Raw genomic sequence first — 22,952 nt, forward strand, 5'->3', positions numbered from 1 at the left:
TTGCTTTCCGCTCGCTGACAGTGCAGAGCCTGCTTGGGATTCTCTCTCTCCCTCTCTCTCTCTCTCTCTCTCCCCCTATCTCTCCCCGCCCCTCTCTGCCTCTCTCTCTCTCTCAAAATAAAGAAATGAACTTAAATGTTTTAATAGGAAACAGGAGGATGAGGGTGTTAGGGCCTGAGGCTCTCGCAGGCCCTGCCCCTGGCACCTCAACACCATAATCTGTGCTGCACGAGTTGTGGCTGTTGCCCAGGTTCATTCTGGTGGGGCTGCCATCTCAATTCCAATTATTAGCTCATTTAGGGGGATTCCAGAGACGGCAGTTGTAGAAATTGGCATTCTCCATCATTTCTGCTGCAAGCTCACTCTACCCTGTAATGCTTTTTTAACAAATTAATATTTAAAATTTTTAATATTTCCTTTTCACACACACACACACACACACACACACACACACACACACACACACAGTACAAGCAGGAGAGGGGCAGAGAGAGAGGGAGACAAGAATCCGAAGCGGGCTCCGGGCTCTGAGCTGTCAGCACAAAGTCAGTGCGGGGCTCAAACTCATGAATCATGAGATCATGACCTGAGCCAAAGTTGGACGCTTAACCAACTGAACCACCCAGCTGCCCCAACAAAATTAATTTTTATTTAACCATTGTTGGCTTTAAAAAACTTTCCCGAACTAGACTGGAAGGTTCCCAAGCGTGGAGATTCTGTCGTTTTTCTAGCTACAGTGAACACACAGGCAGCCTTCAGTACGCACCCCTGCTGAATTAGGACAGTCCGGGGAGTTCTTCCCAGCTGTTCTCTGCTTACCACCTGAGCTACTAGGGGCTTAGTGACAAAACATGAGAGGATGGTCTGCTCTGTTTTGCCTCAAGAAGGCCTTCACAGCGTCAAATGAAGCCCCTGCATTTTCCCTAAGACTGAATATTCCCTCGCTCTTCGTATGCACAGCTCTGAGATACTCCCTTCCTTATTCAGTTCCAAATTCCCTCCGTGAGAATAACCGGTTGATAATTACCTTCGTGATTTCTCGTTCATGTCCTTTGAAAGTTCTCACCACATTTCCGGTTTTCCAGTTATAGGCCACCACTGTCTGCAGAGTCAGCACACTCGTCAGAATCTTTGTAATATTTTAAGTGGATTTTTATTTAACTGAAACCACAAGCCGTTACTTCATTCCCCACCTCATTTTGCCCTCTCTGTCGAGCATTAGGGCTTTATTGTAGCCTCTCCCCTCGTGTGCCCCCGTACATCTTTTCTTCCCTCCCGACCTACCAAGCAGCCCTCTGTGTCTCCAGGGCCACGGGCTGCCCCTCAGAGCCTCACTGACGGGTTCAGAGGACACTCCCCAAGGGGGACTGACTCAGGCTGAGGGTCTGGTTATAGATGATGAAGTGAAATGCCACATGGGATTAGAGTCTTCTCCTCTACTTGTGTTGTACTTTTTTTTAAATTTTTAAATGTTTTATTTATTTTTGAGAGAGAGACAGCTTGAGCAGGGGAGGGTCAGAGAGAGAGGGAGACACAGAATCCAAAGACAGGCTCCAGGCTCTGAGCCAGCTGTCAGCACAAAGACTGATGCGGGGCTCAAACCCATGAACCGCGAGATCATGACTTGAGCCGAAATTGGACGCTTAACCGACTGAGCCACCCAGGTGCCCCACTTGTGTCGTACTTTTATTTTAGTGTAGTTTAAAAAAATTGTGGTGGCTCAGTCGTCAAGCATCTGACTTCAGCTCAGGTCACAGTCTCATAGTTCATGAGTTTGTCCCACATCAGAGGAACTCGAGCCCTGCTTTGGGTGAGCCCTGCTTCTCTCTCTCTCTCTGTCTCTCCCACACCTTGCCTTTCCTGGGGATTCTCTCTCTCCCTGCCTGCACCCCATGCTCACTTGCACCCTCTTTAAAAAAAATTTAAAAATTTGCCATCTTAAAAAAAATTTACCATCTTAATAATTTTAAGGTATGCAGTTCAGTACTGTTAAGTATATTCACACTGTTGAAAACCAGATCACACTTTTTTTTCTAATTTCAAAAAAAAACCCTCATAATTCCATCTGCCAGAGAGAATCATTATTAAAACTTTCTTTCCATCCTTTTCCCAGGTGTATACTTTAATATCCTGTGGTGAGTGTTTCTCTTCCTGAGCAGGAGGCTCCCTGCTACGCCTCCTCTGGCCTGGTCTCCGGTAGTTCATAGCTAGAGACTAAGGAGCTTGTCAGCACTGGACCTCGTTAAACCCCAGTTTCTTCATTTGTAAAACAGAGAGGCTGACCCTTCCCTACCTACCCCACACAGGTGAAGATCATATAAATAAAATTTCATACATCTAAGATGATACTGACTTTCTGACAAAATGCTGTCAATTAAATTATACCAGGCTTTATCATCAATTTTTATTTTATTATTTTTAAGTAGGCTCCACATCCAACATGGGGCTTGAACTCATAACCCTGAGATCAAGAGGTGTACGCTCTATGGACTGAACCAGTCAGACACCCCTATCATCAATTTTTGGATGCGCACTGATTTCCAAGGTGCTAAAGTATAAAAACGCAAGCGTCTTAGAGTCCATGAAATACAATGTGAAAATGAGAGGAATGAAAAGAATCAACACTTTTGCTACCAATGTCCTAGCTGTGAGTGCTGTGACAGAGCCAGATGGGGTGGGTGGGAGGGTCCAAATTCAAGGTGAGAGTGGGAGGAAGGGCAGGAGCACAGAAGGGCAGGATCATGACACACACCAGGGTAGAGATTTGGGCAAGAGCTGCAAAGAAGAGACTGGAAGTCTCCTTTTGGTGACAAGTACCTCCTGTGTCTGTGTGGGTATGAAAATGGGTTGGCCGGAATAACACTCATCATTTATAGAAAGCACGTGAGTGGTCTGGGACATCACCAAACATCTCACCACCTGATCCTCACCACTGTCCTGGGAGGCTGGTATTATCATCCCCATTTCATGGATACGGAGACTGAGGCTCAAAACCAGTAGGCGGCTTGCCCAGAGGAATAGGAGGAGGCAGAGCAGGGACTTACACCCAGTGTTCCTAAATCTAAAGCCCACGGTTTTACACAAGTCAACACGACTTCCATTAACGCAAAGCCCCTCTCAAACAGCTCCCCTTGTCCTCAGGAAGCTGGCTCCCTGGCAAGGCACGCACACCCCACCTTATCTTTGCCTCCAGAGATACACAGGTCTGGGCTCAGAGCAGCAACGACAGACACAGTATCCACGTGGGCCGGGCTATACTCCTGACACACTTTAGTCTGAATTCTCTCTTCTAGAATTCCGTCGGGCCTGCTAAGAGAGGAAGGCAGATGAGAGGCCCACCGGTATGGAGTGCAGCGGGGCCGGGGAAGAGGAGGGGCTACGGGAGAGGCTGAGGAGAAATCTGGACAAGGAGTATAGAAGGCACACCCGCGGCCACTGCCGGAAATGGGATTATTAACGCTGGGCACGCTCAGGATGACCCAAGGACTGGAATCCAATAAAGGGGAACCCTGAAGCCAAGAAGCCCGGAGTCTTTGCTCACCCAGGGGACTAGTCCCAAAGCTGCAGGGCCCCGCTCTGCGAGGCCGCGGACACTCGCCAATCAGCTGTTTCTCATCACAAGGAAACAGACCAAACTGTTCTGAGAAGGGCATCAATAATTGCTCTGAGCCTTCTCTTTTTTTAGTGGAGAATTAAAAAAAAAAAGTTTTTTAAAGTAATCTCGGGGCACCTGGGTGGCTTAGTCGGTTGAGCGTCCGACTTTCACTTAGGTCATGATCTCGCGGTTCATGGGTTCGGGCCCCGTGTCGGGCTCTGTGCTGACTGCCAGCTCAGAGCCTGGAGCCTGTTTCAGAGTCTGTCACTCCCTCTCTCTCTGACCCTCCCCTGCTCATGCTGTCTCTCTCTCTCTCCTAGAAATAAATAAAACATTAAAAAAATAATAAAAAAAAAATCTCTGCACCTAACATGGAGCTCGAACTCACAACCCTGAGATCAAGAGTCACATGCTCTACTGAGCGAGCCAGCCAGGCGCCCCTTTAGTGGAGAATTCTAATGCACAGGGTAAAGCGTGGGAGCCCTGTGTAGGAGTGCCGAACCTGTACTTGTACGTGCTGTGCTTGAGTTTGCTTTGCAGTTTCCCCATGGCCGCACAGCACCTACGCAAAACCTTGTGAGGCGCAGCATCCCTTGTGGCTGCCGGAAGATGTGTCCCCTGTTGAGTAAGAAAAACACATACTGTTAGTTTTGTTAGGCGTGACAATGGTGGTATGATTACATGAACATAAATCCTTCTTTTTTTAAAAGACTAATTCATTGTACTTCTTCGTTTTTCCTCCTCTCTCTCCCTGCCTCCTCTTCAGGCTCTGGGAATGCACCCTCCAGCAAGACTTTAGATCAGCAAAAACAAAACTAATTTAAAATTTTTTTAATGTTTTTATTTATTTTTGAGAGGGAGAGACAGAGTGCTGGGGTTGGTGGGGAAAGTGGGGGAGGAAGGAGTAGAGAGAGAGGGAGCAGGCTTCAGGCTCTGAGCTGTCAGCACAGAGCCCGACATGGGGCTCAAACCCACGAATTGTGAGATCATGACCTGAGCTGAAGTCGGACGCTTAACTGACTGAGCCACCCAGAAGCCCAAAAACAAAAATGAATTTTAAAAATACAAAGAGGTTTTTCAACAAGTTAAATGTAGGATTACCAAATGACCCAACAATTCTACTCCTGAGAAGATAGCCAAGATAATTGAAAATAGGTGTTCAGGGGCACCTGGGTGGCTCAGTCAGTTGAGCGTCTGACTTTGGTTCAGGTCATGATCTCACAGTTCGTGGGTTTGAGCCCCACATCAGGCTCTGTGCTGACAGCTAGCTCAGAGCCTGGAGCCTGTTTCAGATTCTGTGTCTCCCTCTCTCTCTGACCCTCCCCTGCTCTCGCTGTCTCTCTCTCTCTCTCAGAAATAAATAAAATATTTAAAAAAAAATAGGTGTTCAAACAAAAGTTTATACATGAATGTTCATGGCAGCACTGTTGACAACAGCAAAGAGGGGAAAATAACCCAAATGTCCAGCAACGGATGAATGAATAAACAAAATGTGGTATGTCCATGCAATGATTATTATTCAACCATAAAAAGGAATAATGGTTTGATATATATGATAGTATAGATGAACCTTGAAAACATCACACTAAGCAAAAGAAGCTGGGCACAAAAGGCCACGTGTTGTCTGATTCCATTCATATGAAATATCCCTGGTCAGAAATTACATAGACAGAAGGCAGGTTGATGGCCGCCAAGGGCTGGGAGATGGGGGAATAGGGAAGGGCCACTTTAATAGGTACAGAGTTTCCTTTATGGATAATGTAAATGTTCTGGAACTAGACTTTGTGGATGGTTGCATAACACTGTGTATACACTAAACAATAATACACTTTATGTTATGCATATTCTACTACAATAAATACGAGGTGTATTTGAAAATAAAAAATAATTTTCACCAGTGAAGCTTCTTGAAAAGGGCCTTAGTTATTCTAAAAGGTTATAACCTTCCTAGCGTGCTGGTCTGTTTTTTTAATAATTTCACATGGGGCAGCTGGGTGGCTCAGTTGGTTAAGCATCCAAGTTCTGCTCAGGTCATGATCTCACCGCTCATGAGTTTGAGCTGCGCGTCAAACTCTATGCTGACAGCTCAGTGCCTAGACCTGCCTCAGATATTGTCTCCCTCTCTCTCTGCCTCTACCCTGCATGTACCTTGTCTCTCTCTTTCAAATATAAGTTTAAAAAAATAATAATTTCACGTGACACTTCTCTAAATTAGCGTGCCACATCACGAAATAACTCTGGTAAGAATGAGATTCTAGGGACATCTGGTTAGCTCAGTTGGTCAAGTATGTCACTCTTTTTTTAACTTTTTGTTTTAAGTTTATTGATTTCTTTTGAGAGAGAGGGAGAGAGAGAATCCTAAGCAGGCTCCGTGCAGTCAGTACAGAGCCCTGTGCGGGGCTCGAACTCCTGAAATATGAGATCATGACCTGAGCCGAAACCAAGAGTCAGACAATGCTAAAACTGACTGAGCCACCCAGGTGCCCTGGTAGAGCATGCGACCCTTGATCTCAGGTCATGAGTTTAAACCTCATGATGAGTGTGGAGCCTACTGTAAAAAAAAGAAAAGAAAAGAAAACAATGAGGTGCAAGAGCTAAGGACACTAACTGAGACAATATAGGTAGTGACCTAGACAAGCAGTTGTTAAAGCATGATCTGAGGACTGGTAGGGGTTCCTGAGACCCTTTCAAGGAGTCTGTATGGCCCTTCCTTTTCCAACCACATCTCTGTGTGAGGTTTGATTTCCTTCTTACGCTACAACCCCAGTTACAATGTTACAACCCCAGTAACGTGACAATGGATCAAATGCAGAAGCAGATATAATATAAAAACCCAACCACCTTGGGGCATCTGGGTGGCTCAGTTGGTTAAGCGTCCGACTTTGGCTCAGGTCATGATCTCATGGTTCGTGGGTTCGAGCCCCACGTTGGGCTCTGTGCTGACAGCTAGCTCAGAGCCTGGAGCCTGTTTCAGATTCTGTGACTCCCTCTCTCTCTGACCCTCCCCTGCTCATGCTGTCTCTCTCTCTCTCAAAAGTAAATAAAACATTAAAAAAAAAAAACCCCAACCACCTTATGTTGAAACCAAACATGTGAACAAGAACTACAAAAATGTAAAACAATGCCACTCTCTTACAATCAAGTTCTTTTTTAATGTTTTTATTTATTTATTTATTTTAATGTTTTATTTATTTCTAGCAGAGAGAGAGAGACAGCGTGAGCAGGGGAGGGTCAGAGAGAGAGAGAGTCACAGACTCTGAAACAGGCTCCAGGCTCCGAGCTGGCAGTCAGCACAGAGCCCAACACGGGGCTCGAACCCACGAACCGCGAGATCATGACCTAAGCGAAAGTCGGACGCTTAACCGACTAAGCCACCTGGGCGCCCCTGTTTTTATTTATTCTTGAGAGAGAGAGAGAGAGAAGAGAGAGACAGAGCACGAATTGGGGAGGGACTGAGAGAGAGGGAGACACAGAATCCAAAGCAGGATCCAGACTCTGAGCTCTCCATACAGAGCCCGAGTTGGACCATGAGATCATGACCTGGACCAAGGTTGGATGCTTAATGGACTGAGCCACCCAGGTGCCCCTCCACCAATTTTTTTGTGTGTTTTGGAAAGCATTTTTTTTCTTACTTTTTTTTTTAAATAGGCTTTAAGTTAGGGATTTAAACTCACGACCCTGAGATCAAGAGTCACATGCTCTGAGCCAGCCAGGTACCCCTAGAAAGCATGTTTTTTATAAAAGTATATTAACATGTAATAGGTTTATAATTATTATTTTAAATTGAATACATAAACATTTTTAAAATATCTGTTTTAACATAAAGGGCACCTGGATGTCTCAGTCAGATAAGTGACTGACTTCGGCTCATATCATGATCTCGGGGTTTGTGAGTTTAAGCCCCACGTTGGGCTCTGTGCTGACAGCTCAGAGCCTGGAGCCTGCTGTGGATTCTGTGTCTCCCTCTCTCTCTGCCCCTTCCCTGCTCACACTATGTCTTTTTCTCAAAAATAAATAAACATAAAAAATATTTTTGAGGGGGCGCCTGGGTGGCTAAGTCGGTTAAGTGTGGACTATGGCTCAGGTCATGATCTCTCGACTCGTGAGTTTAAGCCCTGTGTTGGGGTCTGTGCCTGGAGCCTGCCTCAGATTCTGTGTCTCCCTCTTTCTCTGCCCCTCCCCTGCTGGCACTCTTTCTCACTCTCTCAAAAATTAAACATTAAAAATTTTTTTCTTTAATTTTGTAATGAAAAAAATTATTTTCAATATCTGTTTTAATGTCAGTAGGTGGCAGAGTAGAACCCAATCTAAACCTACATAACAAAAGCTCTTTGAGATCCCCAGTGATTTTTAAGAGTAAAAGGAAGTCCTGAGGCCAAAAAGTTTGAGAACCACTGGCCTAGAACTTAAGTAATGTCAAAAGTGGGTGATACATTAGAATAAATAGAATTATTGTTTTTCAGATTTATTTGCAATGTCCCCAACAACTAATAAGGCTATAACTAAGACAACGAATTAGACATTCAAAGTGCTAATCCATATATTCATTCAGAGAACACCTCCTAAGCGCCCAATCTGTGGAGCTCCTATACTGGTGGCTGGTGAAACAGGAAAAAAGTGACAGGAAGACACGGCCAGCGTGCGTATCTGCTGGGGCTGAAGATCTGACTAGGGGCTAATCTCAGCTACTCTGGTCACGTTTCCGCTGCAACTAGCTCTTCTGAGAAGCCAGAGGAGAGAGCGGAGTACACGGGGGCGAGAGTACTCACTGCCCATCTCCTCTGTGACTGTTTAAAGTTTAGGAGAGGAGTTTCATACGGGCATGACTGGCCCAGCTCGAGGAAGAAGGGTCTACAGGAAGAAAAGCAGTTAAAATTTGCCAAGTATTCTCAGTGATACCATTAAAAAACAGTTTTCCAATGCATGAATGTTGGAAACAAAACACTAAAATAATGAAACCCAACCTTTATGCCTGGAGATAAGTGCACCTATGGCTGAGCCCGTGAATTAAACAGAAATTATATATTTCACAGCTGTAGTTCAGTTATTGCACATACTTGATTTACTCTGTATGTTTGCGAGATTATTTATAAATGTTGCATAACCTTAAACTTTTCACAAAACTACATTTTTATAAGTACGTAAGGTGAAAATAAGACTTGTTTGCCTGATAAAAAAAACAAAAAAACAAAAACAGTTTTCCAGGGGCACCTGGGTGGCTCAGTGGGTTAAGCATCCGACGTCAGCTCAGGTCATGATCTCATGGTCCATGAATTTGAGCCCCGACCGTCAGGCTCTGTGCTGACAGCTCAGAGCCTGGAGCCTGATTCAGATTCTGTGTCTCCCTCTCTCTCTGCCCCTCCCCCACTCACACTCTGTCTCTTTTTCTCTCTCTCTCTCTCAAAAATAAACATGAAAAAAAATTTTTTTTTAAGTTTTCCAGAAGAATTTCAGCTTACATTTTGAGCAACTGCCAGCACTGCCCTCCCAACTACACGGGTACCCAGTACAGAAGCACGTGCAGAGAAAAGAACATGGTGTGTCCGACGGAGAGCGCTGGGCTCCCGCCCCCACTCTGCCCTATCCTACTGTGAGCCCTTGGGTTCTTCCATTGCCTGCTCTGTATCTCAGCTTCCCCATCTATACATGAGGATACAGATTCAATGATTTTTAGAAGGCTGTGTGCTCCCTAAGAGGAAGGACTCTCATATTCATCTTTGTACCCCAAGTGGCTGGCACAGTATGGCAAAAACATTTCTTGTTAAGTAGTGAATCTAAGGTCCCTTCTAGTTCAGACATCCTAGGATTCTCTATAACAAGCCTTCGATATGCTGACAGAAAAAAATTCCAGGATAATTTTCAAGACTCTTGGGATGTTGCATTGCTTATAGATGGATAGAGGCCACAGGGCTTCCTGTCTGCTTGCGTAGCCCATTTTTTTCAACATTATTGTCTAACTAAGGACAGATGCCATGCATAGATCTAGGTCACCCAAAACAGCAAATGCTATAAATGGATTGGCTTTGCTTAAAACTGATTGGATTCTTAGCTGATAGCATCTGGAGAGCCATATTCCCATCTGAATTCACAGGACATTCTAAGCAAGCGATAACTTTTAGAATTACTTACCCCCTGACCAACAGGGTTTTCTTGGTGAGCCGCAGTATTCAATGTAGTGTAACATTTATCCTTCGGAAAATAGTACAGGCAGCCACTTGCTAATCTCTGTAATTATTGAAAAGACGCTTAAATTAATCTCTTCTCTAAGTATCTTTGTTTGCACTGAAAGGAGAATCACAAGGTAAATACTTTGTTTAATTAAAGAGATTGTTAAGTGTAGTTTTCCCTCACAAAGAAAGAGATGTCCTACCAAATTCCAAGATCATATAACTGGTAGATTTCCAAAAATCAGGAAAAGTATACCAAAATGTTAATTATACATCTATTTTCATTAATTGAGTAATTAACCAAGTAAGCTCTACACCCAATGTGGGGCTTGAACTCACCACCTCAAGATCAGGAGTCACATGCTCTACTGACTGAGCCAACCACGTGCCTGGATAGATCTATTTTAAAATATACAAAGTAGGAGAGTGCCTGGCTGGCTTAGTCGGTGGAACATGTGACTCCTGATCTCGGGTCATGAGTTCAAGCCCTACTTTGGGTATGGAGACTACTGGAAGGAAAGAAGGAAAGAAGGAAGGGAGAAAGGAAGGTGGGAGGAAGCAGGGGAGGAAGGGAGGAAGGAAAGGAGCGAGGAAGATACAAATGGGGGGGGGGGGCACCTGGCTGGTTCAGTGGGTAAAGCATGCAACTCTTGATCTTGGTGTTGTGAGTTTGAGCCCCACACTGAGTATAGATGGCTTAAAAATAAAAATTTTAAATAAATAAATGAATAAATAAATATACAAAGTAGGATATATTTAAATTTTTTTTTTAAGTTTTACTTACTTATTTTGAGAGAGTGAGCAGTGGAAGGGCAGAGAAAGACATTCCAAACAGGCTCCACACCGCTAGTGCAGAACCCAACAAGGGGCCGAAACTCACGAACTGCGACATCATGACCTGAGCCGAAGGCAGGCATTTAACCAACTGAGCCACCCAGGTACCCCATTCCAAAAATGTTCAGAGCTGACTGCTTACTTCAAACCTTACTGTTTCTGTGAGAATGGCAACTTCTCCTCTTTATTTATTTTTTTTAAATGTTTGTTCATTTAGAGGTACCTGCGTGGCTCAGTCGGTTAAGCATCCGACTTCAGCTCAGGTCATGATCTCACAGTTGTGAGTTCGAGCCCCACATCGGGCTATGTGCTGACAGCTCAGAGCCTAGAGCCTGCTTCGGATTCTGGGTCTTCCTCTCTCTCTGCTTCTTTCCCATTCATGCTCTGTCTCTGTCTCTCAAAAATGAATAAAATTTTTTAAAAATGCTTAAAAACATTTATTTATTTTTGAGAGAGGGTGTGTGCAAGCGGGTGAGGGGCAGAGAGAGAGACAGAATCCTAAGCAGGCTCCACACTCCACCCGATGCAGGGCTCGAACCCACAAACCGTGAGATCATGACCTGAGCTGAAACTCTCCTGAGTTTCCTGAGCAGTCCTCTCCTGTTTAAAATAATACATTAATAAATATGAATCATAAGATTTGAATTGTGGAAGAGCTTTTCAAAAACATCACATATAAACCATTTATTTAAAGATTTGAAGGGGCACCTGAGTGGCTCAGCTGGTTAAGTGTCCCAACACTTGATCTCAGCTCAAGTCTTGATCTCAGGGTAGTGAGTTTAAGCTCCACACTGGGCTCCATACTGGGCATGGAGCCTACTTAAAATAATAATAATAATAAAGAAAAAAAAAGATCTGAAGAATCAGGGCAGAAACATTATATGCTCAAAATTCTAACTAGGTAGATCTCCTGACTTCTAGTCCAGAATTTCCCTTATAAACATCTACAAAGAAGAAACAGTTTTAGTAGATTTTAACAGCTCTATTTTAAGAACTTGAATAAAAAATTCTAAATACCAACTGACAGAGTAGCTTATTCAAAAAATGAAGAGCATGGGGTGCCTGTGTGGCTTAGTCAGTTGAGCATCCAACTTTTTGATTTCGGCTCAGGTCATGATCTCACGGTTTGTGAGAAAAAGCCCCATGTTGGGCTCTGGACTGGTAGCTCAGAGCCTGCTTGCAATTCTTGGTCTCCCTCTGTCTCTGCCCCTCCCTCACTTGCTCTCTCTCAAAAACAAATAAATAAAACTTAAAACATTTTTTTTAATGTTTATTTTTAAGAGCGAGACAGAGTGCAAGCCGGGGAGGGGCAGAGAGTGAGGGAGACACAGGATTTGAAACAGGCTCCAGGGTCTGAGCTGTCAGCACAGAGCCTGACACGGGGCTCGAACTCGTGAACTGCCAGATCATGACCTGAGCCAAAATCAGACACTCAACCGACTGAGCCACCCAGGAGCACCAATAAATAAAACTTTAAAAAATAGTAAAATAAAATAAAATAAAATAAAATGAAGAGAAACACAGCAGAGTCAGAATAACATTTGATTTAGTGCATTGGAATAGAAATTAGACAGACTTAGGTCTGAATTACAGTTCTACTGCAGCTTTGGGCAAGTTGCTTAAGCCCTCAGAGTCTGTTTCCCATATGTAAAATGGGATAGTATCTCTATCACTGGGCTTCTGTAAAGATTAAAAGTAGCACTTACAGGGGTGCCTTTGGCTCAGGTCATGATCTCACAGTTCATGGTTTGAGCCCCACATTGGGCTCTGTGCTGACAGCTAGCTAAAAGACTAGAGCCTGTTTCAGATTCTGTGTCTCCCTCTCTCTCTGACCCTCCCCTGTTCATGCTCTCTCTCTCTTTCTCTCTCTCAGAAATAAATAAAACATTAAAAAAATTTTTTTAAATAAAAGTAACACTTACAGTGTGCCAGGGACTATTTTAATGCTTTATATTTATTAGCTCTTTTGATTTATTCCACAAGCCTCTGAGCTATATAAGGTTACTATCTTCATTTAGCAGATGAGAAAATCAAGGCACAAAGATGTTAAATAACTTGCTCAGATTTACAGATAAGTTGCAACTAAGTGTCAGGGCTGAAACTTGAATGTAGGCGGTCTGTCTCCAGAGGCCTTGTTCTTGATCAGCATACGATACTGCACCTCTATAAAAGCTTGTGCATAGAAAGCTTTCAGTTCAACCCGGCAAACTGTTGATAATAAATGATGGCTACTAGCATGATCGATAGATTAACAGTGATTTCAACTGAAAGACACAATTTCTGCCAACTTCATCCTGAATACTATTATTTTTTAAAATTTATTTTCAGAGGGAGAGTGAGAGGGAACGTGTGCAAATGCACAGGGGAGGGGTGGAGAGAGAGAAAATCCCAAGGAGTCTACACACTCAGTGCTGAGCCCCGAACTGGGGCTGAGCCGCTATCAAAGAATTGAAGGCTCGGCCAACTGAGCCATCCAGGCGCCCTTTAATACTACTATTAATACACATATATTAAACATATGTAACAAATATACACAGAGAACATACACAAATGGGTATATGAATCTGAAGGATATTAAAACGAAGCCAATATTATGTCTCCTGACCAGAGTGATTGATCACACTAAGAATTCATTAAGTTATATATTATATACCAAGGCAATTTAAAACTCTACAAGGGCACCTGGGTGCCTCAGTCCGTAAAGGAGCCAACTTGGGCTCTGATCTCACGAGCCCCATATTAGGCTCTCTCCTGTCAGCACAGAGCTAACTTCAGATCCTCTGTCCCCCCCCTCTCTCTCTGCCCCTCCCCGGTGCATGCATATGCATGAACTCTCTCTCTCAAAACTAAACATTTAAAAAAAATAAAATGAAATCTCAACAACAAAGTATATGTATGTGAGTAATGTCCTTGTAGTTGTGACTTATTATGAGACTAATCTAAGAAGTGAAAATACTATTCAGTCACCCTCCACGGTTTATACTGTGAACACATAATATACTTGACAGGAGGGGCTGTGTCTTGTTCACTTTTGTACCTGAGCATTAAGCATAGCCTGGGAGAATGGATGAAATGCAAATACCCGTGGAATGAATGCATAACGGCACAGTAACAGGAAGAGTCTGCTTGAGAGAACCTTTTTTTTTTTTTTAAAGTAGGTTTCATGTCCAATGTGGGACTTGAACTCAAGTGATCCTGAGCTGAGAAGTCGCATGCTCTACTCACTGAGCCAGCCTGGCACCCTACAAGAAGCTATTTAAGAACCGGACCACATAAGGGTCCTTTAAAGTTGCCCAGCAGCAAAACATTCAGGGGAGTTACCTGGGCTCGGTCCCAGATTTCGGTCAGGATAGCCAGCAGGGGGCTGGGAAAAGCCATAAACTCAACTATTGGCGTTGGATATCCTTGTTGGTTCCAGGCCTAAATCTGAATCCCAGAAACCATTTCGGCCCCAATTTGGTTTCCAAAGACCTTAAGACGCCCAATGGTCACTCTAAACATAACCCAGAGAATGCTCTTCCAACTCCATTGCATTCCTTGATAGACTCCAGCGTATATCCAGCGGTTATTTTCCATGAAGAAAGCGGGACTCAGAGGGTTGTGACTTGTTAAAGGTCACACGAGGCCGAGCCGGGGTACTGGATCTTAAGGCCCTGGACTCCTGGTCCACTGTTCATGTAAATGCTGATTTCATATCTCCTTCCCTCTGCCCAAATCTTCTGTGCACAAGACATCAAAACGAAGGCTCAAACACAAACAAAACCACGGTGGAAGCCCTGGAAGGTCTGAGGCGACCCTCTAATTGTAGACAGGGGAAACTGAGGCCCAGAGAATAAGTGGGTCTTGCCCAGAGTCTCACAGGGAGTCCACACTAAGGCCACAAGTTCCAAGGTCGCCCAAATCTGGAGAATAACCTGTGTACAATTTTTCCTTCCTATCCCTTGAGATCACAAATGTCCCCCTCTCTAACCATGTGGACTGCCAAAGCTTATTTTTAGTGTGCTCGGGGTGGGGTAGGTGCGTAGTTCACCCAAACGGGGGTTTATAGTACCACCCACCTCAAGGCCGGCCCTAGAACTCCCCGCTTTGGCCAGGCGAGCGGCTGCAGCCTGCAAAGCGCGAGGACTCCTACCGCCCTGCGCGTCCCTCCCGTCCCCTTCCCCCCCAGCTCGTGCTCCATACCCTCCAGCCGGCGGGCCGGGCCGGGAGCTGGGGCCGGCGGGGGCGCAGAGTGCAGAGAGTCGGCAGCCACCGGCTCCACAGGCTCCCACCACGCTCCACAGGCTCCCACGCCACCGCCCCTAGCAACGAGGCGCGCGTCGCTAGGGCAGGAGTTCCCGCATAAAAGCCTCCGGGCGCTCCCCCGGCCCCCGAACTGCAGTTCCGCTCACCTGATGTCTCCCCGAGGCCAGGCCCAGAGCGTCCCGCCCTATTTTCTGACTGGAACCAAGCAATGATGAGGTTCCAGAAAAGACCGCGCTGTCTGGGAATCCACAGAACGCAAGAAAAGCTGTATCACCGTACCAGGCACCCGGAAAGTACTGAATAAACGTCACCTTTTAAATAATTATTCGCCCCCATGAAGGTGTTTTCTCGTTTTTTGGAGTTTCCGTGATTCCACTGGGTGATTTCTCCCTTGGACACTTTCCTAGGTCTTCCCTTCCCCACCCCCACCCCCACCCCTATTCCTTTCATTGTTTCTTTCATCAAACCATTACACCCCAGCACCACAGCAAAGAGACCCCTCAGTATCATCTTGAGATCCAATGGGAAGACAGTTCCAGAAACGAACAGCAGCTACAGCTGCATTGCTCTCAGACTAGAGTCTATTCATTTCTGTATTCCTAGTGCACAGGGCTTGGTGCAGAGTAAGTTGGTTGAATGGATGGACGAATGAATGAATGAATGAATGAATGAATGAATGAATGAATGGGATCTTAGCCAACATTTCTCTTGCACCTAGTGGGGACCTGCTGCAGTCCTGATCTCCCTACAGAATTGCCTACAACGAAGACATGTGGAGTCTCTGAAAGCTCGGTGACTGTGGGAACAGGAGTAGTGGGGGCAAGAGAAAGTCACCTTCACAGAGTATCAGGGCTGGCCATTGGGTCTATTCTCCAATGCAAAGAGGCAACACCCTCCACAACATTCCTGATGGGCGATCCTTGGTCTCTATTGACTTCCCTCCCTGATGATGCACTCATTACCTTCTGAGTCAGTGTCCTGTTCCTGACAGGAGCTGGGGTCTACCCCCACCCAACACTAATCTTAGTTCAGAGCGGAAGGCTGTCTCTACAAACTCAATCCCTTTTGCCCAAAACAACCAGGCAAACTTCAACCAGGAGAGACTGTTTTGCCCTGAGGCACTGGGCGAGGCTCAGGGGAGCTAGAGAGTTGACTTACCTGATCCCTGCCCTCAAGATTCTCCAGCTCTGAGGATGCAGCTCTTCCAGAAAATGCTTTAGGCTTAAGGCACCTGAGACTCCCAAACTGGTATCTCTAGCCAGACTGCTCCCTATACCTGCAAATCCACCTGCTTTCTGTCCATCTCCACCTGCCTGTCTAGAATACTTCATTCTCAGCATGACTCACACTGGAAACATCATCTTCCCCCCAAACCTGTTCTTCCTCTTTTCTCTCTGAGTGTTGGGCACTACCATTCACCAATCACCCACCCACACCAAGGATCTTGGAGTCATTCATAACTTTGTAGCTTCACTCTCTCTTCTTTGTTCCGGAACAAACCCCAAGACTTCTTAATACTGCCCATGAAATAGCCTTAAAAAAAAAAAAAAGTATCTGTCCACTTTTCTCTACCCACCACCGAGTTTCCAGCCAACGTCATGCCAGAGTGTGACAGATTAAAACTGGCCAAAAATTCTCCCATTGGGGCTGGTCTTGTAACTTATTTTGACATTGTGCTACTTCTGAGTTTAAGCCTGAAAGAGCTTTGTAGCCTTTGCTCTTGTCTTCTTGGAACACTGCACCATGGAAAGAAGCCCAATCTAGTCTGTTTAAGATACATGGCCCATCCAATAACTAACACCCCATGGCAGACATGCGAGTGAGACTATTTTAGCCCATCCAGCCCTAAGAGAACCATCAGACGACTGCAAACAAGTGAATAACCATCAGAAGAATAGCCCATCTGAACCCAGCCCAATCCGTCAACCCACAGAATTGTGAGCAAATAAACACTTGTCATTTTAATCCAATAAGCTTTGGAGGTGGTTTGGTATAGACAATAGATAACTGATATTGAAGATAAAGTCCAAATGTCTCACCTTGCTCTTGCCTTTGAATCCTTGCATGCCATGTTCCCTCTGGCCAGGGCATCTCCCTTACAACCCCTCACCTGCCTGTCTGGCTAACTATCCTCAGCTTTGAGGCCATTTCCCTCTCTACTCTCAGGTCTCCCCTAATCAATCCTCTCTTCCTCCAGATTGAGTTAGCTCCCCTTCCTTTGTGCTTCCGAGGCCCCTACACTTTCCCTAACATGGTATGATTTTCCATTTACTGGTTTCTCTCCCTGGATTGTGAGCTCCATAACGGCAGTGACAGAGTCTTGTTTACAGCTGGATTTATTGCTGAAGTCTGATACAAGCCCAACACAGCGCTGCAACAGAAATTTCTGCTCTGATGGAAATGTTCTACGTCTGCACTCTCCAATATGCTGGCCCCAAGTCACATTTGGCTACTGGGCCCCTGAAGTGTGCCTAGTGCAACTGAACAACTGAATTCTTGTTGTTGTTTTCTTTTAAGTTTACTTATTTTGAGAGGTGGGGAGGGGCAGAGAGAGAGGGAGAGAGAGGATCCCAAACAGGCTCCACAAGGAGACCAATGCGGGGCTTGAACCTCATGAATCTTGGATCATGACCTAAAAACTGAAACCAAGAGTTGGACACTCAACCAACTGAGTCACCCAGACGCCCCTGAAAAACTGAACTTAAAAAATTTTTTATTATTACAATTTTTTAAAATGTTTTATTTCTTTTTTTTAAAAATTTTTTTAAATGTTTTTATTTATTTCTAGGAGAGAGAGAGAGAGACAGCGTGAGCAGGGGAGGGTCAGAGAGAGAGAGACTGAAATAGGCTCAAGGCTCTGAGCTAGCTGTCAGCACAGAGCCCGACGCGGGGCTCGAACCCACGAACCGAGAGATCATGACCTAAGCGAAAGTCGGACGCTTAACCGACTAAGCCACCCAGGTGCCCCATAAAATGTTTTATTTATTTCTGAGAGAGACAGTGTGAGCAGGGGAGGATCAGAGAGAGAGGGAGACACAGAATCTGAAGGAGGCTCCAGGCTCTGAACTAGCTATCAGCACAGAGCCCGACGTGGGGCTCGAACCCACGAACCGTGAGATCATGACCTAAACTAAAGTCGGACATGACTAAGCCACCCAGGCGTCCCAAATTTTAGTGTAACTTATGAAGCCACCTGTGGCTAGTGGCTATGGTATTGAACGGTATAGGTCCAGCACAAAGTAGATGCCCATTGAATATTTTTGAAAAAGATTTTCTTTTGTTATTTTTAAATTTTTTCATGTTTATTTATTTTGAGGGAGAGAGAGAGAGTGCATGCACATGAATGGAGGGAAGCAGAAAGACAGGAAGGGAGAGAATCCCAAGTAGGCTCCGTGCTATCAGCACAGAGCCCCACTCAGGGCTCAGTCTCACAAACTGTGAGATCATGATGTGAGCCAAAATCAAGAGTCAAACGCTTAACCAACTGAGCCACCCAGGCTGCCCCAAGATTTTATTTTTTTAAAGTAATCTGTACAACCAAAGTGGGGCCCCAGCTCACAACCCCAAAATCAAGAGTCACGTGGTCTGCCGACAGAGCCAGCCAGGTGCCCCACATTGAATATTTTTGAATAAACAGCGAGAGAGGATGACAGTCATGGACAGCCAATGAACACACAAGGTGGGATGCTATGGGGACAGCAACATAAGTGCATGCACCCCTCCTCTCTCTCACTTTCCAGTCCCTCAACTTAACATCGCCAATACTTCCAACCCTGCCTTCTATAATCTTAATTCTTGGCTCTTTACTGCCTGAGCTGGTTTTTGTCTCCTGGTCCTACACAGTTTGATATTAGCCCTCCTGTGAAATGGGTTGGTCCGAACAGTCCCCTGGAGACTAATTTCATTCGGTCCAGACTGGTCTGGCCCAAGTAGAGACGACTCTCTTCTTGGGGGTCCGGACGTCATCACCTGGGATCATGAGATCTAAGTTTGTTTGCACCAGCAGGCTGCCACGTCCCTCTCAAAGGTAACAGTTGAAGCTATTTGTGCTATAAAACGTCACACAGAAAAGAGGCCACAGGACTGACAGTCTTCCTGCTTGCCACTCCTTGCAGGAAGCGGGGCTAGCCCTGGTCAGATGGCTTCCAGCCCTGACACCAGACACTTTGATTGCATCAGGGGCTGAAGAGGAAGGAGGCTTGGGGACAGGATGAGGTGGGGCCAGACAGGCAGAGGAGGGCTGGCTCTGCATTTTTTTTTTTAATGTTTTATTTATTTCTAGGAGAGAGAGAGAGACAGCATGAGCAGGGGAGGGTCAGAGAGAGAGGGAGTAACAGACTCTGAAACAGGCTCCAGGCTCTGAGCTGGCAGTCAGCATAGAGCCCTACGCGGGGCTCGAACTCACGAACCGCGAGATCATGACCTAAGCGAAAGTCGGACCCTTAACCAACTAAGCCACCCAGGCACCCCGGGCTGGCTCTGCATTTGGAGGGCAGGCCTGAGGGAGAGTAAAGGCCAGGGAAGAATAGTCCTTTCCAATAGACTTTCCCAAACATTCACTCCAAAAAAATTAAAAAAAAAAAAAAAAAAAGACAATAAAACCCAAATATCATAAATAGGCAAGAGAAAAGTCAGGTTACAGAGAAGAATGTACAGATAATTCCAATTATATCTACCTATCTATACATACATATATATATATTTAAGTTTATTTTGAGAGAGAGAGAGCATGTGGGCAAGCATGAGTGGAGGAGGGGCAGAGAGAAAGAGAGAGAGAGTCCCAAGCAGCCTCTGTACTGTCAGTACAAAGCCCGATGAGGGGCTCCATCCCACAAACCATAGGATCATGACCTGAGCTGAAATCAAGATTCAGATGCTTAACTTACTGAGTCACCCAGGTGCCCCCTGATAATCTCAATTTTTTTTTAAATAAATATGCTCTGTGGGGGACCCAACTGGGTGGAGGCCAGCGGCTTGGGAGGTGAAATAATTCACCTAAAGCAAAACAAAGGAGACAGAAGTTTACTGAATACATCAAAGGGAGCTGCAGGCAAGAGCTAAAGAGCGACTGTCTGCCAGGAAGCAGTGGTGGGGGCCTACAGCTAAGGGCTGAGTGAGGTGGAATTTTCCTTTCATGGTACCTGTACTACGGTCTAAGTAGCCTATGGGTAAGTTAGCACCTGTGGATGATATTATGAGGTGGGTCGCTTAATGAACCTGTTGGCATTCAGCCTGGTGGTCTTTGGGGCCCTTTCCCTTTACTCAGGTTTCCACTGCTCAAGGCTGTTGCCGAAAAGTAGCTTCTCCACATTCCCACCTCTGCCATACAGTAGGGGCTAATGGATATTAGAATGGATATTCTACTGTGTAAGGATCTGTAAACATATTTGTAGCACCTTTCCAGAATATAAATTGTGTATGGTTCTTTGGTGAGCAGGGAAGCAAGTTCCTGGCATAAAAAGAAATTTTGCGCTTGCTAGTTCCTCTGCCTGGAATCCTCTTCTCAGATTTTCTCACGGGTTTCTTGCCTTCCTTATCCGGTCACAGTGCCTCCTCTGAGAGACCTCTTTTATCATCCTTTCTAGATCAGCCCTCCCTCAAACCCTCTATCTATATGCGTGAGTATTTTTCAGATAGCTCTTCTCACTAACATTACATGTCCATTTACTTTATTTGTTCAAGAGAGTAGACTTTGTTCTACGTTTGTATTCTCAGCGTCTTAAAAACAACCCGGCACATAGATAGGTAGGTGCTCAGTAAATCCGTTGAATGACTAAAATGTAACAAACGTGTCCATTCTTCTCTGTCCCCAGCTGGGGTGTTCTAAAGTTCAAGTACAGCCCTCCTCAACTCCTGCCAAGGCTCCGGAGGTCACTTGAGAGCAGCAGCTTTCAAACTTTTTGACCCTGATTCTCAATAAGAAATACATTCTGGGGGGCCTGGCTGGCTCAGTCGGGAGAGCATGTGACTCTTGATCTCAGGGTCGTGAGTTTGAGCCCCGTATTGGGCACAGAGATTACTTAAAAATAAAATCTTAAAAAATATATATATTATATGTATAATAATATATATTATATATATATTCAGTCCCCAAGTGCTCACACATGTACACGAATATGTAACTGAAACAAAGAACTTGTACCAAGAGCAATGCTATCTTTCTTTCTTTTTTTTTTTAAGTTGATTTATTTGAGAGAGAGAGACAGAGTGCAACTGGGGGAGAGGCAGAGAGAGAGAATCCCAAGCAGGCTCTGCACTACGACGTGGGGCTCGAACTCACAAACTACAAGATCGTGACCTGAGCTGAAACTGGATGCTCAACCAACTACAGGTGCCCTGTAGAAGCAATATTTTCTCTTTTTTCTTCCTTTCCTTTTTTCTCTTTCTTTTTCTCCCCTCCCTCCCTCCCTCCCTCCCTCCCTTCCTTCCTCTGTCTCTGTCTCTATTTCTTTCAGGCTGGTCTGCTACAGATGTAGATGCCTGGCTCCTCCTCAGATCTGGAGGAGGAGAATTTTATCAGAAAATGTGAATGCTTAACAGCCCTCTCCCCTAACGACCTCAGGTAATTCTGAGGCAATGAAGCTTGAGAGCCACCACTGGGAGTTTATGAGTGTCCTGAGGCCTTGGGTGCACACTTGTGTCAAGCACCAGCGCAGGAAGGGAAGGGGCGGATTCTCCAGTTCCAGTCCAGCTCAGCCCCTGAGTTGATCCCAGCTTTATAAAAGTAAATCCATTCCCACCCCAGCCCCTTGCAATGCCCAGGCCTCTGCCTGATGTACTTCTGGAGATTATGCTGCCGCTTCCCTGACTCCAGCCCTCCCAGGGCCACACCCAGTGAAGGGGCCCTACTTTCCCCAAGGACCTTAACCCCTACTTCCTCCCTCTGGGCTCCACAGTCTCTATTCCTTCACACAAAAGTACTTCTGTTTTCTTTGTTTTATTATAAGGTTTAGTAGCCCTCACCACTCCCCACCTGCCCTGAGAACAAAAAAAAAATTCTAACCCCAATCTCTAGTTATTAAGGTGGCCCATTTGCAGCCCCACCTCCAGAAGAGGGTAAGTGCTATTATGAATCATTTCACCTTCCCACTAGACATGACTTTTAAAAAAGTTTTTTTTTTTTTAACATTTATTTATTTTTGAGAGACAGAGAGAGAGCATGAGCGAGGGAGGGGCAGAGAAAGAGGGAGACACAGAATCCAAAGCCAGCCTCTGGCTCCCAGCGGTCAGCAAAGCCAGACACGGGGCTTGAACCCACAAACCCCGAGATCATGACATGAGCTGAAGTCAGAGTTCAACCAGGCACCCCTAGAAAAGACTTTTGATGCCAGGAATGCTGCTTTCCCCTTGCCAAAGAACCTTACACAATTCACATTCTGAAAGCCTGCTACAACTATATTTACAGATCCTCACACACACAATAAAACATTTTTTAGCCTCTAGTGTATAGCATACACCCAACACCCAAGTTCAGCACTCTGCAGACAAGACCTCATTTAATTCTTGAAGCAGCCCTCAGAGGTAGATACTATTATCACCCACTTTTAAAGAATGTTTTGGGGCGCCTGGGTGGCTCAGTCGGTTAAACCTCTGACTTTGGCTCAGGTCATGATCTCACGGTTTGAGAGTTTGGACTCCCTCCACTCTGCGCCCAGTGGGTCTCTGTGCTGACAGCTGGGAGCCTGGGTCTGCTTGGGATTCTGTGTCTCCCTCTCTCTGTGCCCCTCCCCCGCTTTCACTGTTTTTTTCTCTCTCTCAAATATAAATAAAAACATTAAAAAAATTTTTTTAAAGAAGATTTGGTTGTAAATACTTTGGGGGAAATCAACCTAATACAGATGTTCCTCATTGGACCTTAATATACCATTAAATAATTATTAATTTTATTAGCTGCAAATCAAACTGACCGAATTCCAATCTCATTGCTACCAATTAGTAACTGTGACTCCTTGTAAGTTACTTAACCTTCATAAAAATGGGATCATGGTAATACTTACCTTGTACTATTTTCACAGATGTTTAGCAAGTGCAGCCGCTGTCTATGCTCCAGATCTTATTTAATCATTAAATCCTCAGCACAAATCAGTGAGGCAGGTGCCGAGGCTATCCCC

The 22,952-nt window shown here is 45.2% G+C and overlaps 1 protein-coding gene across 4 annotated transcripts in view; it reads right to left on the reverse strand.

The window, feature by feature from the left end:
• WDR31 (WD repeat domain 31) overlaps nucleotides 1–22,952 on the reverse strand; it is a 32,195-nt gene that overhangs the window by 6,851 nt on the left and 2,392 nt on the right. Inside the window, exons 1-5 of one of the 4 annotated variants that reach the window (XM_039240567.1) lie at nucleotides 13,918–13,995; nucleotides 9,725–9,820; nucleotides 4,098–4,213; nucleotides 3,177–3,306; nucleotides 1,028–1,102 (exon numbers count right to left, since the gene is read on the reverse strand). In XM_039240567.1, the coding sequence (XP_039096498.1) occupies nucleotides 1,028–1,102; nucleotides 3,177–3,306; nucleotides 4,098–4,213; nucleotides 9,725–9,820; nucleotides 13,918–13,974 (474 nt within the window). In that variant the 5' untranslated portion in view covers nucleotides 13,975–13,995. Of the gene's footprint in view, nucleotides 1–1,027; nucleotides 1,103–3,176; nucleotides 3,310–4,097; nucleotides 4,214–9,724; nucleotides 9,821–13,917; nucleotides 13,996–22,952 lie in introns of those variants that run through there. The other 3 variants (XM_039240563.1, XM_039240575.1, XM_039240582.1) reach the window with 3 other exon arrangements.

This window comes from Hyaena hyaena, unplaced genomic scaffold, assembly GCF_003009895.1.
Source record: "Hyaena hyaena isolate Hyena2069 unplaced genomic scaffold, ASM300989v1 scaffold_6, whole genome shotgun sequence".
Taxonomy (NCBI): Eukaryota; Metazoa; Chordata; class Mammalia; order Carnivora; family Hyaenidae; genus Hyaena; species Hyaena hyaena.